The 14860-nt window shown below is 41.8% G+C and overlaps 1 protein-coding gene across 1 annotated transcript in view; it reads left to right on the top strand.

Annotated features, from left to right (window-relative positions):
* Positions 1 to 8694: 8694 nt before the first annotated feature.
* Positions 8695 to 14860, top strand: part of LOC126281186 (UPF0389 protein CG9231) — a 31764-nt gene continuing 25598 nt past the window's right edge. Inside the window, exons 1-2 of the mRNA XM_049979890.1 lie at positions 8695 to 8904; positions 12479 to 12632. Coding sequence (XP_049835847.1) covers positions 12479 to 12632 — 154 coding nt within the window. The 5' untranslated portion in view covers positions 8695 to 8904. The remainder of the gene's footprint in view (positions 8905 to 12478; positions 12633 to 14860) is intronic.

Here is a 14860-nt window from a genome sequence, read left to right as displayed (position 1 = left end):
TCAAGGTGTTTCTGTAGTTCTGTGGTGTGCTCATCCCAACTGAATTTATTATCAAGTTGTAATCCCAAGAATTTAAGACTGTCAACCTCTTCTATCTGCTCTTCTTCATACTTTCTGCATATGCGGGGTGGAAACCTCTTACAGGTTCTGAATTGCATATAGTGAGTCTTTTCGAAGTTTAATGTCAGTGAGTTGGCTTTAAACCATTTATTAAGATCCATGAAAATATCATCAGCAGATTTTTCTAGAAGTACACTCGACATACTATTTATTGCAATACTTGTATCATCTGCAAACAATACGAACGCAGCTTCTGGCAGTATAGGTGATGAGAGATCATTAATGTACACAAGAAAAAGCAATGGCCCTAAGATGGATCCTTGTGGGACACCACATGTAATTTCTTTCCATTCTGATGATGACTGATGACTTAATTCACTAGTCCCTTGGATTGACACCCTTTGTTTCCTGTTAGCGAGGTATGACTTGAACCATTTTGCAGCACTGCCCGTGACACCATAGAATTCTAATTTATTTAAAAGAATGTTGTGGTTCACACAATCGAATGCCTTTGACAGATCACAGAAAATACCTGGTGCTTATAACTTGTTATTTAATGAATTAAGTACATTTTCACTGTAGGTGTAAATAGCCTTCTCGATATCAGAACCCTCCAGAAATCCAAACTATGTTCTTGATAATATGTTATTTGTGGTCAGATGGTTGACAAGCTGCATGTACATTACTTTTTCAAAAAATTTTGAGAATGCTGGCAAAAGTGAAATCGGTCTGTAGCTTGATGTGCCGTATGTAATATAACGAGTGTCTGTCACCAATTATTAGGGAGAATAGAGTTGCTTCTTAGAATTCGGCGGAGATTTTTCGGTTGTTGCTCCTGGTGGTGTGCTATGTACAGATGTGCGAGAGCCCATACGAAAAAGTTATTTGACATGGATCGCGAACAGAGTGTTAGTGCGTTGAATTACGACCGCGTAAGCGAATCCAAAATTGTTTCAGAGAACCAGAGTGTTCTGTTAATGGAGGAGCGAGCACTCGAGCGGTAGGATAGCTGAAGCCCACTCCCCGACTTTAACTTAAGGCGCTGTCCACACAGGCCATAAGCTACCACATACTAACAAACAGCACTAACGCAGGCCAAGATTCCCCCTTGTCCACAACTCAGGTAGTCCGAAGCTCGTCGTCTAGTAGCTAGTATTGCTACCTCTGGATCATGGGGTTCCGGGTTCATATTCCTGCTGGGTTGGGGATTTTCTCTGCCCGAGGACTGGGTGTTCATTTTGCCCTCATCATTTCATCATCCTCATCATTCGTGATGATGGCTAGACTGGACTGTGAAAAAATTGTATTATGAAAAAACTGGGACTTTGTACAGACGCTGATGACCGCGCACTTGCGCTCCACAAATCAGACATCAAACAACTCAGGTAACACATGAGACTGAAGTGATATCAGGTGTTCCCCAGGAAAGAGTCCTGGGACCTCTGCTGTTCCTGATCTATATGGCTGACCTGGGTAACAATCTGAGCGGTTTTCTTAAGTTGTTCGCAGATGATGCTGTAATTTATCGTCTAGTAAGGTCATCCAAAGACCAGTATCAGTTGCAAAGCGATTTAGAAAAGATTGCTGTATGGTGTGGCAGGTGGCAGTTGACGCTAAATAACGAAAAGTGTGAGGTGATCCACATGAGTTCCAAAGTTGGAATTCGATTACTCGATGAATAGTACAATTCTCAAGGCTGTCAAATCAACTAAGTACTTGGGTGTTAAAATTACGAACAACTTCAGTTGGAAAGACCACATAGATAATATTGTGGGGAAGGCGAGCCAAAGGTTGCGTTTCATTGGCAGGACACTTAGAAGATGCAACAAGTCCACTAAAGAGACAGCTTACACTACACTCGTTCGTCCTCTGTTAGAATATTGCTGCGCGGTGTGGGATCCTTACCAGGTGGGATTGACGGAGGACATCGAAAGGGTGCAAAAAAGGGCAGCTCGTTTTGTATTATTACGTAATAGGGGAGAGAAGTGGCAGATATGATAAACGAGTTGGGATGGAAGTCATTAAAGCAAAGACGTTTTTCGTTGCGGCGAGATCTATTTACGAAATTTCAGTCACCAACTTTCTCTTCCGAATGCGAAAATATTTTTTTGAGCCCAACCTACATAGGTAGGAACGATCATCAAAATAAAATAAGAAAAATCAGAGCTCGAACAGAATGGTTTAGGTGTTCGTTTTTCCCGCGCTCTGTTCGGGAGTGGAATGGTACGGAGATAGTATGATTGTGGTTTGATGAACCCCCTGCCAAGCACTTAAATGTGAATTGCAGAGTAATCATGTAGATGTAGATGTAGATGAACCCACAGACATGAAAACCACGCCCGCAACATCACGACTTCTGCCGGATTTGATTCTGTAGCATACCAAAAGCTTGTGTTATAGCTGCCTCAATCGCTATGCACTTATGTGGAAAGATCGAAGCACAAAACACGAAGCTTGATACATACATTGAAGACAACAAGTGGGAAATGGACGTAACAAGAACCGATTGAGAGACAATTAAACAATGGCGCCAGATGATGACCAATAATATAGTGGAACTGGAAAATCGGTTTATGGGTGATGGAGAGTTAGCCACAAGGAACAACACTTTCCGGTCGAGCCAATGCAGGTGAGAGGGATCATCAACGAAGTTACGGAAAGGCAATCGCCGCTGTTACAGAATGCCTTTGAACGAGTCCTGCAGCATGACCCCACGTTGAAGCAACGAGGCGAGCCAGCAGAGTAGGTGTCCAAAGGTACAAGTCAGTGATGGTGCCCACAAGCGAATCACCTGCCACTGCCTCCGAATCCGCATTCGCTTTATAAGATTACACTGAGAACAGCACGTGCACAGCCATTTAAGAAGTTCGTCTTCCCGTGCTCCACATGCGAATGGAACGGATATTGACCCTAATATGGGAAGTGCCCTTTGTCTTGCTAGTCGCATTGTTTTACATAGCACGGGCGCAGGTGTTGACGGCGATCGTTATGAGTTGATTTCATGGGTGTTCGTGGAACACCACTGGGTCACTCTTCTCTCCACAGCGGCTTGAGTCAAGTGAAGGTACTGGTCGTGTGTGGTTAGTATAAGGGCGCTCAACGGATTTATTTGCTTTGTTTTGGATTATTTTAGAAATGAATAAAAATAAGAGGGGCCTCCGCTCAGAAATCTCCGAGGGAGGTGCCAAATATAACGTCCTCTTCCGCTGGATGGCTGATCATCAACAGTGTCACATATACTCACACCAGGAATCAAACGCAAAAATTTGAAACTGAAACACTTTATCACACTGATACACACAACTTTATGACATAATTAAACGTGAAAATATATGGTTGATCCCATTACATTAGTTTACTGATTTCGAACTACAATTTACTTAAACATTTCTCCGCTGCCATGGTAACGTAAAACCTATCAGATGATGTGAGATGCAGAAGTGCTTTGCCAATGAACTATTCACATTTACAAATTCCATGCTTTTCGCTTTGGTTCATAAGTAGTATCCCCAGAAATAACGCCAAGGGTGCCTACACCCTTGGGCAAGGGCGAACTAGAACTTGTAAAGGCAACAGTGATGAAATCTAAATGGAATTTTTATATTTTATGAAGTTGCCAAGGCCGTTAATAGTTATAGTTCATTGCTGATAACAAGATGTAATATCTTTAAAAAAAAATTTGTTTATTCTTTGGCAGCAAAGATATGATGATTCTGGGATAGCTGCTAAGTAAAGTCAATAAAGAAGTCTTAAGCAAGCCAAGTGGCGCGAGTTCTTGGTGATTCAAAATTAGACTAAATATCGCCAAGCAACATCTTTTGGGAACTGCCGCAAATATTACGTTACATCAGTTATATTTGGTGACCCCGACGTAATAATAAGAAGATATGACGACAAACGGGAGCGTTTCCGAAGATCGCCTGGAAGCAAACAAGGTTAGTATCAAAATTCCGCATTTTTGGAGTGAAAACCCCGAAATTTGGTTCTATCAAGTAGAAGCACCGTTCAGCATTTGCCAAATTGGCACAGTAGAAACTAAATTTAATCACCTAGTGTCACAATTAGAAGCAAAATACATCGAGAATACTTGGGACATTATTTGCGGCACAGATGCAAATAAATATTCGTTGGTTAAGGAACGTCTACTAAATATTTTCAAAGAAAGTGAAGATAAGCGTATTAAGAGATTAGTTACTGGAATTGATATGGGAGACCAAAAACCTAGTCAGTTATTACGCAAAATGCAGGCCTTGGCAGGTGTAGATGTGTCAGAAAAATTCCTAAAGACACTTTGGGTAGAAAAACTTCCGGATTCTATAAGGAACATTTTAATTGTCAATGACGAGGAACTCGAAAAGGTGGCTGACAGAATAACAGAAATAAATCCCCGTAACGAATTGTTCGGCACAAAAAGTGGTGCTTGTAGCCAACAGGATGTTTCGATAACAATGAGTGACTTGATGACAAGAATTTCGGGGCTAGAGCAACAAATGACCGCGCTGTCAACTGGTTATCGAGGCTGGGCTCGTAAGAGAAGCTGTGAACGTCAATGTAAAAGAAGTCATAGTAAGTCTCGAAATAAATACAACCCCAAGGGCAAGTACTGTTATTACCGCTTTCGCTTTGGCAGAGCTGCAAGCCTGAAAAATGCACACCTCCATGTAGCCGGACTGAAAAGGGAAACGGAACCGAGCAGCTGAATTAGCGGCAAGTTCTGCTGCCCAAGTCCATTGCCACAAAACGCGCTTATTTGTAACCGACAAAAAAAAAACGGGATTGCAAGTTTTAGTCGACAGTGGAGCGGATGTTTCTGTAATTCCCGCTCACGCAAATGTTAATGGTGAGTCACCATATAATTTGTATGCTGCAAATGGTACCGAAATTCCTACGTACGGAATCGAACTTCGTACTATTGATCTAGGACTGCGACGTTAATTTCAATGGCCATTTATAGTTGCAAAGATCAATAAAGCTATTTTGGGTGCCGATTTTCTGAATAAATTTCAATTATTAGTAGATGTCAATAATAAAAGGTTAATAGATGATGTAACCAAGCTCAATGTCAATCTCAGAGAAAAACGTCCTGAGCACCATGAGCCAAAACCTACAGACCTACTGTTACAGTATCCAGACATAGCTGAACCTAATTTGGTACCTAGCGAAATTAGACATGACGTCAAACACTATATTACCACTGAAGGTGCGCCTGTGTTTTCTAGGGCAAGACCATTAGACCCAAAGCGCATGGCGATGCAAAACAAGAATTTAAATTCATGTTAGACAATGGCATCATTAGACTATCTAAATATACATGGGCAAGTCCTCTCCATATTGTACCTAAGAGGGATGGCTCAATACGTCCATGTTGAGATTATAGACGGTTAAATGAAAGAACAGTTCCAGACCGTTATCCTGTACCTAGAATAGATTTCCATTGTATTCTTCAAGGCAAAAACATTTTCTAAAATCGATCTCTTTAAGGCCTATTATCAAATACCTTTTGCTGAAGAAGATAAGCACGAAATAGCTGTAATCACACCAGTTGCACTGTATGAATTTAATGTCATGAGCTTTGGCCTGCGGAATGCACCTTCAACATTCCAGAGATTCATTAATGAAGTTGTGTTTTGGCTAGATTTTGTGTTACATTACCTCGATGACATTTTAATCGCCTCATTCAGTATTGAAGAACACCGAACACACCTGAAACTAGTCCTGGAGCGATTGTCTAATTATGGACTTCGAATCCACATATCAAAATCAGCCTTCGGAGTAAACGAAATTGGATTCCTGGGGTACTGGATAACATCAGAGGGATCCCGTCCACTACCTGAGAAAGTGCAAGTAATTTCAGAGTATAAGTTACCTGACAAACTGCATGAGTTCAGCATATTTCTTGTCATTGTCAAATACTACCGTCGCTACCTTAAAGATTCGGCACAGACTCAAGATGTTTTGCATGACTATCTTAAGGGAGCAAGAAAGGATAATAGACAAATTCAGTGGACTGAAGAAGCAAAGAAAATGTTTGAGAAATCTAAACAAGATATAGTAAATACTGCATTATTGGCTTTTCCTACCTCGGAGTTATCTCTAGTATTATGTACAGACGCATCAGATATTGCTGTTGGTTCTGTGCTCCAGCAACTGGAAAATGGAAATTGGAGACTTGTTGCATTCTTTTCACAGAAACTGAGTTAATCACAGAAGGGTTACAGTACCTATGACCGAGAATTATTGGGAATTTACCTTTCTATAAAAAAGTTTAAGCATTTACTGGAAGGAAGAGACTTCATAATCTTCACTGATCATAAGCCACTCACATTTGCTTTCAAGCAAAACAATGATAAGGCATCTCCTCGACAGATGCAGTACATTTCACAATTTTGGACCGATATTCGTCATGTCAGTGGCCATCACAATATTGTTGCAGATGCCCTATCCAGAGTTGATGAAGTAGTAATACTGGACTATGATGAAACTGCCAATAACCAGTAACAAGATCAAGAACTACAGCAACTCCGAACAGGGAACAACTTCTTAAACTTCAAGTCATGTCAACTTCCATCAGGGAAAACATTATGGTGTGACACATCCACTGCAAATATCAGACCTTATATTCCTCAACCTTTTAGTTGTCAAATATTTCTTCATTTTCATGGTTTAGCTCATCCTGGCATAAAGACAACAGTGAAACTGTGGAGTAGCAGAGCCATTTGGTCAAATATCAAAAGTCATGTACAACAGTGGACTAAATCCTGTGTCAGTTGTCAGAAAACCAAGGTCACTCGCCACACAAAATCACCGCTAGAGAAGTTTGAAGAACCTGATTAACGTTTCAGTGTTGTACACATTGACCTCATCGGACCTTTTCCTCCTTCTAATGGCATGACTTATTATTTAACTTGTATTGACCGTTTCACATCTTGGATGGAAGTCATACCACTTGAAGGTATTTCAGCTAAAAAAGTGGCAACAGCCTTCTACCAGCACTGGATTGCAAGATTTGATGTACCATCGCAGGTAATCACTGACTAAGGAGCACAGTTTAGATCGCAGTTGTTTAATAATTTGGGCATAGTAGGTGGAATGAAAATTCAGCACACAACGCCATATCATCCTCCATGCAATGGTACAATTGAGCGACTACATAGAACTCTAAAGTCTGCAACCAAGGCCCATAACAGTTCTAATTGGACAGAAATTCTGCCTACTGTTCTATTGGGGCTGCGCAGTGCAGTGCAGTGCGAGAAACATCGCCATTCGTCTTCCAAAATGTTAAAAATAATCCAAACCCCCACCCCATCCTGGTAGCCCACCCGACGAAATATCCTATGGGCGCCCATGAATAACATCTCACAGTTGGTCGGAGTGGCCGTGCGGTTCTAGGCGCTACAGTCTGGAACCGAGCGACCGCTGCGGTCGCAGGTTCGAATCCTGCCTCGGGCATGGATGTGTGTGATGTCCTTAGGTAAGTTAGGTTTAATTAGTTCTAAGTTCTAGGCGACTGGTGACCTCAGAAGTTAAGTCGGATAGTGCTCAGAGCCATTTGAACCAATAACGCTCACTGCTGATATTGTAACAGTTTTGTTATCGTGTTATCAAATAATTTGTTGCTTTTACTTCATTTTTTGTCTGTACTTCAAACCTCTTTCTCCCTGTCTTTCGTCTACAGGTACTTTCTTTATGTGGTAATTTCCAAACTACTAAAATATCGGCAGGTTTACTATCTCAGAGTCAGTTTTATGTTTTCGCTTCGAGAAATTGCGGAAGAACAGTCTCTCTGTGCGAGAAGCTGCTCTTTTGCTTAATTACGCTCTGTAATATTTTACGACAGCTAAAACTGGGAAAAACACGTTTTTAACATTCGTTTCACTCACTGATTTAGTGTAGCAGTCACGTCATATTATAGTACCAGTACTCATTACAGGCATCTATAATGTATTTGTAATAACTTCACGTATTCCTCGTCTGTTTAATAGGATTAACAATAGAAAGCATTCAGTCGATAATATCTCACTTTTGGAAACAGGCTTAGTTCTTCGGTACGTTTTCCGATTATTACGAAGCTCCACATTGCAAATTCGCACAATTGGCGTCTGTATAGGGATATCAACGTTATGAAAATGGAATATCAGACATACCTACAGCACTGGCACAAATACGTAATTCGTTTCTCATCTTTCAGTGTTAATTTTACAACTGGTTTGGGGAACTGTTGTACTAGCTCAGAAAACTGGTAGTATGTACTGATTTCCTTACACTAGTTTTACTTACAGCATCACACAGGAAAGAAAATTTTGACAGACTAAAGCTTATTGGCGACCGTAAACTACTTTTTTTGTGTTGTAGTAATTGAATTGTCACGAACTTTAGAGAAAACTCCCTTTCCCACGTCTCTTGCCGCTTCACCGCGACTAAGCATGACAGGGGCTCCCGCATGACACAGGCAGAACACACATGACGTAAATGTAAACACATTAGTCTACTGAAATACTTTGACAATGCACATTGCTATTAAATTGTTTTCAGTACACCTTCAAAATTAAAACATGGCTTTTTCTTAGCATTCTTACTTGTTTCGTGACATATTTTGTGACAAAGTTTCACAATTGATTCAAATGTTTTGACTACGTAGACATGAGAAGGTTGCTATGAAGGTCAAAGAGTTTAACTGGAGTGAAGTATATATATACACCAGCGCAGTTCAGTTACGCGTAGTAGCCGCAGTGCTAGGTTTGATTTGTGTACAAAATTTTACGTAGTTGTATTACTCGGTCGTAGTATTAACAGTGAAATTGTGTTCGTGTATGATACAACAGCACGAAATTCGAACGGCATAAGGTATTTATATTTTTATTGTGTCCTCCTTGTAACAGTTGTCATGAATTGGAAGAGCGTGAGCACAGCTGTCAATTACTAATTGGAATACATATCGCGTTGCACACCTAAACAATTCTGTTCGAGCTCTGATTTTCTTAGGACCCTCCACCTGTGTCTTAAGTTGGCGGACCAGGGAGTTAAGTTTGCCGTTACAAACATTGTTTTTAGTCGGTGTCGACAATTATGGGATGTGTCAACTGGTTAACGTTTTTGTAGCAGATTCATTCCCTTGGGCCTTCTACGTTTTATAATTAATTATGGGAAAATGTTCATTACCGCATCGAGCTCTTAATGTTGAAACAATAAATAGTGATTACTATTCAGCTCAATAAGTTGTCAAGCATTGTATGCGGGAAGTGTCCACAAAGTAGTTAGTGTCTCTTTAGTAATGTTGTTATTGCCGTCACTAATTCTGATTGTAAGTGATTGTGAATTTCACAGGTTATGCTAGATTCTTTCTTGATGTCAACCACAAATATCATGTATTGTATTGGCAAGTTATGTGACAAACTGTAGGTATGTGTAGAGGTTCTTAAATTGTTACTTTGTTTCTGTAGACCAAACACCTTTTTTTTTATCTTAGTTGCATTGCCCCAGATGATTATGCAAAAGAAAGGTATTATTGTGTGTGTGTGTGTGTGTGTGTGTGTGTGTGTGTTTATATCAGCTCAGGTTATTTGATCTCTAAAGCTTCACACTGGGAGAGTGTGTATGGTGCTGTTTCATCACCTGTACACAAGACTGTGCCTTGAGTCTCCTTTTTCTATACACTTCATGTGTAGGTTTGTCTTAAAAGTTCACATGGCCTGACTTTAGCTCTATCGTGAGTTTTGTATATCTTATGTTCAAGCACTGGGTTAAGGAACTTCTCTTAAAGCATGGCATGGGAATCAGCATCATTAACTTGACATTTTGTTTGTTTTGGATCATAGTCCATTTTGCCTTTTGATCCAGTTTCATACTTATGATTTAACCATTCCTTCGTGATGGTTAGGATAGGATCCAATGCAATAAATGGAGTTGTCACACCTATCCTTGGCAGGCTATCGTATTGTTCATTGTCACTGATTCCTGAGTAATGAGGGACTCCCAGCAAGTTTACCCTGTTGCTTTCATCTTTATTTACATTTTTTGCATGTAGGCCAGCAAGCTGACGTCTTTAGCAAATACCATAAAAAGGTTGGTTAAAGTAATATCTATATTACGCTTACAGTAGTGCTACATAAATTTCTCTTAATACTTAAATTATATTACATCTTACAACATAGGGCAAGAAGATTAGAATTCATTGAGTAAATGTAAATATTTATTTACTAAGAAGGCTTTTAACTCCCTGTTGAACAGTTTGGTTCACAAGTTTTCAGAGCATGTCCATGGCAGCTTGTTGAACCATATCTGCCCATTAATATAAGGACTATTAATGGTTATTTTTAATTTTGTTCTCTGCGTGAAGTAATTATCCTTACTTCTGTATGATAATTATGTGCATCAGTGCACTTATTTAGTTCGTTCTTACTATTCAGAAATAATATATTAAGTTTATTCAAATACAAGGAGTATACGGTTACATATTTTTGTTGGACAAAGGTTTCATGACAGGATTTTAGTCCAAGTGTTAACCAATGGCTCTTTTCTGTAATGCTAATATTATATTCAGGCGCAGGTCTGCTGCACAACCCCACAGTGCAACACCACAATTAAGAAATGGGTAAATTGTTCCACAGTAAATAATTTTTAGTATTTGAGTAGGGACTATTTTTACCAACTGAGTTATACAAGCAGCTGCTGATTTTCTCACATACGGAAGAATTGTTGTTTCCCAAATGTAAATTTTTGTCCAGTTCGATGCCAAGAAATTTAGTGTTATCTGTTTTTGTTGATGTAATATCACAAGTTTGTTTATTTGAGCCTCATGGGAACTAATTGTTTAAATGTCAGTTAGCTGGGATTTACTAATGGTGTTTAGACCCTTTTTTAGAAAATATTTAGTTACTTTCATCATGCCCTTAGTTGCAGCTGAGTGTGATATCTCCAAGTCTTTTTCATAAAATAAGAGAAGTGTCATCAGCATAGATTACTAGATGGGAGTTGAAGGGTTGTCATGTCATTGACATAAACCACTAAAAGAGAAAGGGTCCAAGGATCGATCCCTGAATTACTGTATCTCGAAAAGACTGGCAGTCTATTACCTTATCTATTTTACATGTAAATTTAGTACACTGTTTGCAATTTGTCATGTTGTGGTCAGTAATTGCATAGATGAGTCCTCGATGTTGGAAGCCTTCAGTTTCTTAAAGAGCAACCCGTGGTGTCACAAGGGCTTTATTTTGCAACAATCTTCGATCTCATCACATGGGCTGACAGAGATTTCAGGAGCTGCTTGACTGTCTGAATAAGTGTAGATGCTACTGTTTTTGTAGTGTCCATGCAAACACTCTCCAGCCAAACACACATTGATGGCAGATATTTCTACCTAGAATACTGTGACCAGATTCTGTAGAAAGATAACACACTCTGGTTTAGTCCGCACCCCATGAATCCTGGCTCAAACATCTTTGTTTGTTTTTGACTCGTCAGTAAATCATACTATCTCTTCTGCTTGGTGTCATGGTTTGTTTTTCCACTGATCCCTGAATCCAATTGTTACACTGAAATGTTTATTGAACCAGCTGGAAGTTATTGTATAGCCAGCCGGTGTTTCCCTAGCCATTCCTGTGTTTCACATTCCCTATTTTGCTGTGGGATTCTGGATATCCTAAAGGTACCCATCTATATCTAGTTTTTAGCCTGTATACTCCTGCTGCCATCTCCATTTTTACCCACAAGTGTGATGGGGTCATGTCCAGCACAGGTTCCATCCCAACGTTGGGTGTCCAGCTAATACCATCCATTAAGCTAAGCAGACCAGTCTCTACTTTGTTTCCCCATACTGTAGGCCAAGGCCAATGGAAGCATCAATTTCCACTGATTGGGTCAATGGATGTGTCCGATCCCACCAGTCAGTTTTGACACATGACATGAGGGTGTTGTGTTGTGGTGTGTTATGTCATGACAGTGTGGAGTTTAGTGTGTATGTATGTATGTATGTATGTATGTGTGTTGTTGGGGCCAACCAAGTTGAGAGGGGAGGGGGTGGGGGTTGGGTTGGAGCCAACAAAGTTTGCAGTGCTGGAATTTGTTGGTGGTATGTATTTTTTTTTTTCTTCTTCTTCTTCTCGAGTTGTGAAGTTTTGTGTATTTATGGTTTATAGAATGTTTTAATTGGTGTAGGGATGTTTGATTTTCAATTTTTGAGGCGTGTGGTTTTGGTTCTTTTTTCATAGCTGTAAGTTTTGATTTTTGGTATATTCGATAGCAGGTGAAGCATATCAAATAAGTTTTTTTAATTAGCTTACTGACACATTGGTTTGTCTTGATCAATAATCTTAATGTTCTCTACTGGGGGGGGGGGGGGGGGGGAGGGAGAGAGGGGGGGAGAGAGAGGGGAGTGTTTACATATTTCAGCATAGTAATGTGCTTTTTATTCTGTTTTTAGATGTTTCCACAAATAAAAAGTCTGCTGCAGAGACAGCGGCACATAGTGGTCACCACTCATAACACTCAGTTTGCAGCAACCAAGACAACAGCTGCTGTGCAAGAGACAGCCACCAGTGCCCCAAAAGCAGAAGGAGCATTCACTTCAGGCCGTGGTATGAGAAATTAATTTGTTAATTTGTTCTGCACTGAATACTGGTGGAAATTAGTGACAAGCCACAGTATATAAGTGTTGGGGGAAAAAACTATACAAATGTAATTCATAAAGCATCTACCCAGATCTTAGTTAATGAATTCATTTAAATATTGGGTATTGCTCGTGGTGCACACTGTAGGTCTGTACCCACTCATTGACACTGGGAGCTACTCCATTAATCTTTACACAGTGTGATATTTATGGTTTACATCTTCGATAAATCTGTGTGTACAGGCAAGTCGCTTGTAAGTGGAACGAGTCAATAAGTGGAACAAGTACTAATTAGTGCAATAATAATTATTATATCATCTCATCTCAATATCATCATCATAATCATCTCAATCATTTAAGTTACATTGCAGACCACCCCCCTGCGGGTTCGGGGGTAAGAATAGGCCCGCGGTATTCCTGCCTGTCGTAAGAGGCGACTAAAAGGAGTCTCCCAAGTTTCAGCCTTATGTGATGGTCCCCACTTGGGTTTGACCTGCCATTTTCAAAATTTCCGTTGTTAGTGCATGCCATTTGGGGAAGGACGGCTTACGTGGTGTTTTTCTATTGGTCCATCGTGCACCTACATCTTGCATGCTATCTATTGCCGTGTGGAGGGATTTACACCCCATATCTTGTGGGTTGCCTCCTCGTCTTGTGTGCAATCCCCTTCTTAGCGCCCACAACTGTGGACCCTTTCCACACCTAAAATCCAGCACGGTAGCCAGTCCGTTGTGGTGGGGTCGTCATGTACCCTCTTGGTGGTAGCCCCCTGACCACGCAGGGATCGCACTACAGATGCCAGAGCTGTTTCCTCCCCATGCATGCCAAGGAGTATGTGCCCATCTTGTCTGGGGCACGGGGACTCCAGGCAATGGGATATCGGCCAGGTACTCGTTGCTTTGGGTGGGTGGCGCCCTTGGGGAGAGCCCTCGTTCGGAGTAGGTGGCATCTGGGCGGATGTGGCACAATGAAGCGCAATAAATCTCACCAAGCTGGTGGTCGCACTGCCACCAGTGTCTCTAAGCGAGGCAGAATTGAATTCGATGCTGCACAATATGATCCTCAGTCGTTCCCCTCGTTGGCTGCGCCATGGGAGGGACGCAGATCTAGTGCCAAGCAGGAGCCTTATGTACCACAATACCTTGTCTGCAGCAGGACTGATGGTGACTCCTTTCTTTCGACAAAGCCTATGTTTTTTGTGGAACACCTGGAGGATAAGTTTGGGGAAGTGGCGGGGTTGTCTAAAATGAGGAATGGGTCCATCCTCCTCAAGACGTCCTCCCCAGCCCAGTCACGGGTGTTGCTCTTGTGTGATAAGCTGGGAGACGTCCCTGTTACCGTCACTCCCCACAGTAGCTTAAATATGGTCCAGGGGATTATTTACCATCGCGACCTCTTGTTACAGTCCGATGACGAGCTGAGAGCTGACTTGGAACGGCGTGGTGTGCATTTTGTCCGTCGTGTGCACAGAGGACCCAAGACCAACAGGGTGGCCACCGGTGCCTTTATCTTGGCCTTCGAGGGTGCTGTATTGCCTGAGAAGGTCAAGGTAATGGTTTACCGTTGTGACGTCAAGCCATACGTCCCTCCCCCGATGCGGTGCTTCCAGTGCTGGAAGTTTGGGCATATGTCCTCCCGTTGCCCATCCAGCTCCACATGTCGAGATTGCGGACGCCCCTCTCATCCCGATTATCCATGTGCGCCTCCGCCTGTCTGTGTCAACTGTGGGGAACACCACTCTCCATGCTCGCTGGACTGCCCTGTTCTTCATAAGGAGCGGAAGATTATGGAATTTAAGACCCTGGAGCAGCTTACTTATCGCGAGGCAAAACTGAAATTTGAAAGGTTGCATCCTGTCCCTCTTCAAACTTCTTATGCTGCAGCCACGTTATTGTCGCCTTCTCGGGCGGCAGTTGTCGCCTCCTCTGTGCCGCCTTCAGTGGGCCCTCAGGGCTGTACATCTGTCTGCCCCCCCTCGTGTCTGGGGGCAAGCGTTCCTCTGTTGCCCCCTTAGCAGTAGGGGGCAAACCCCCTTCTGTCACTCCCCCTGCACATGCTTCGGGAGTGACATCTGCTCCAAAACCAGGGGGCTCGATCCCTCCCCCTCCTTCTCCGCCGGCGTCGTCTCTGCCGGCTCCTCTCTCGCGGAAGGGGTCCCTCGGGGCCCTCCCTTCTTCCGTTTCTTCTGCTACCCCG

Source organism: Schistocerca gregaria, chromosome 1, assembly GCF_023897955.1.
Source record: "Schistocerca gregaria isolate iqSchGreg1 chromosome 1, iqSchGreg1.2, whole genome shotgun sequence".
Classification (NCBI taxonomy): domain Eukaryota; kingdom Metazoa; phylum Arthropoda; class Insecta; order Orthoptera; family Acrididae; genus Schistocerca; species Schistocerca gregaria.
This window is presented reverse-complemented; position numbering and strand designations above follow the sequence as displayed.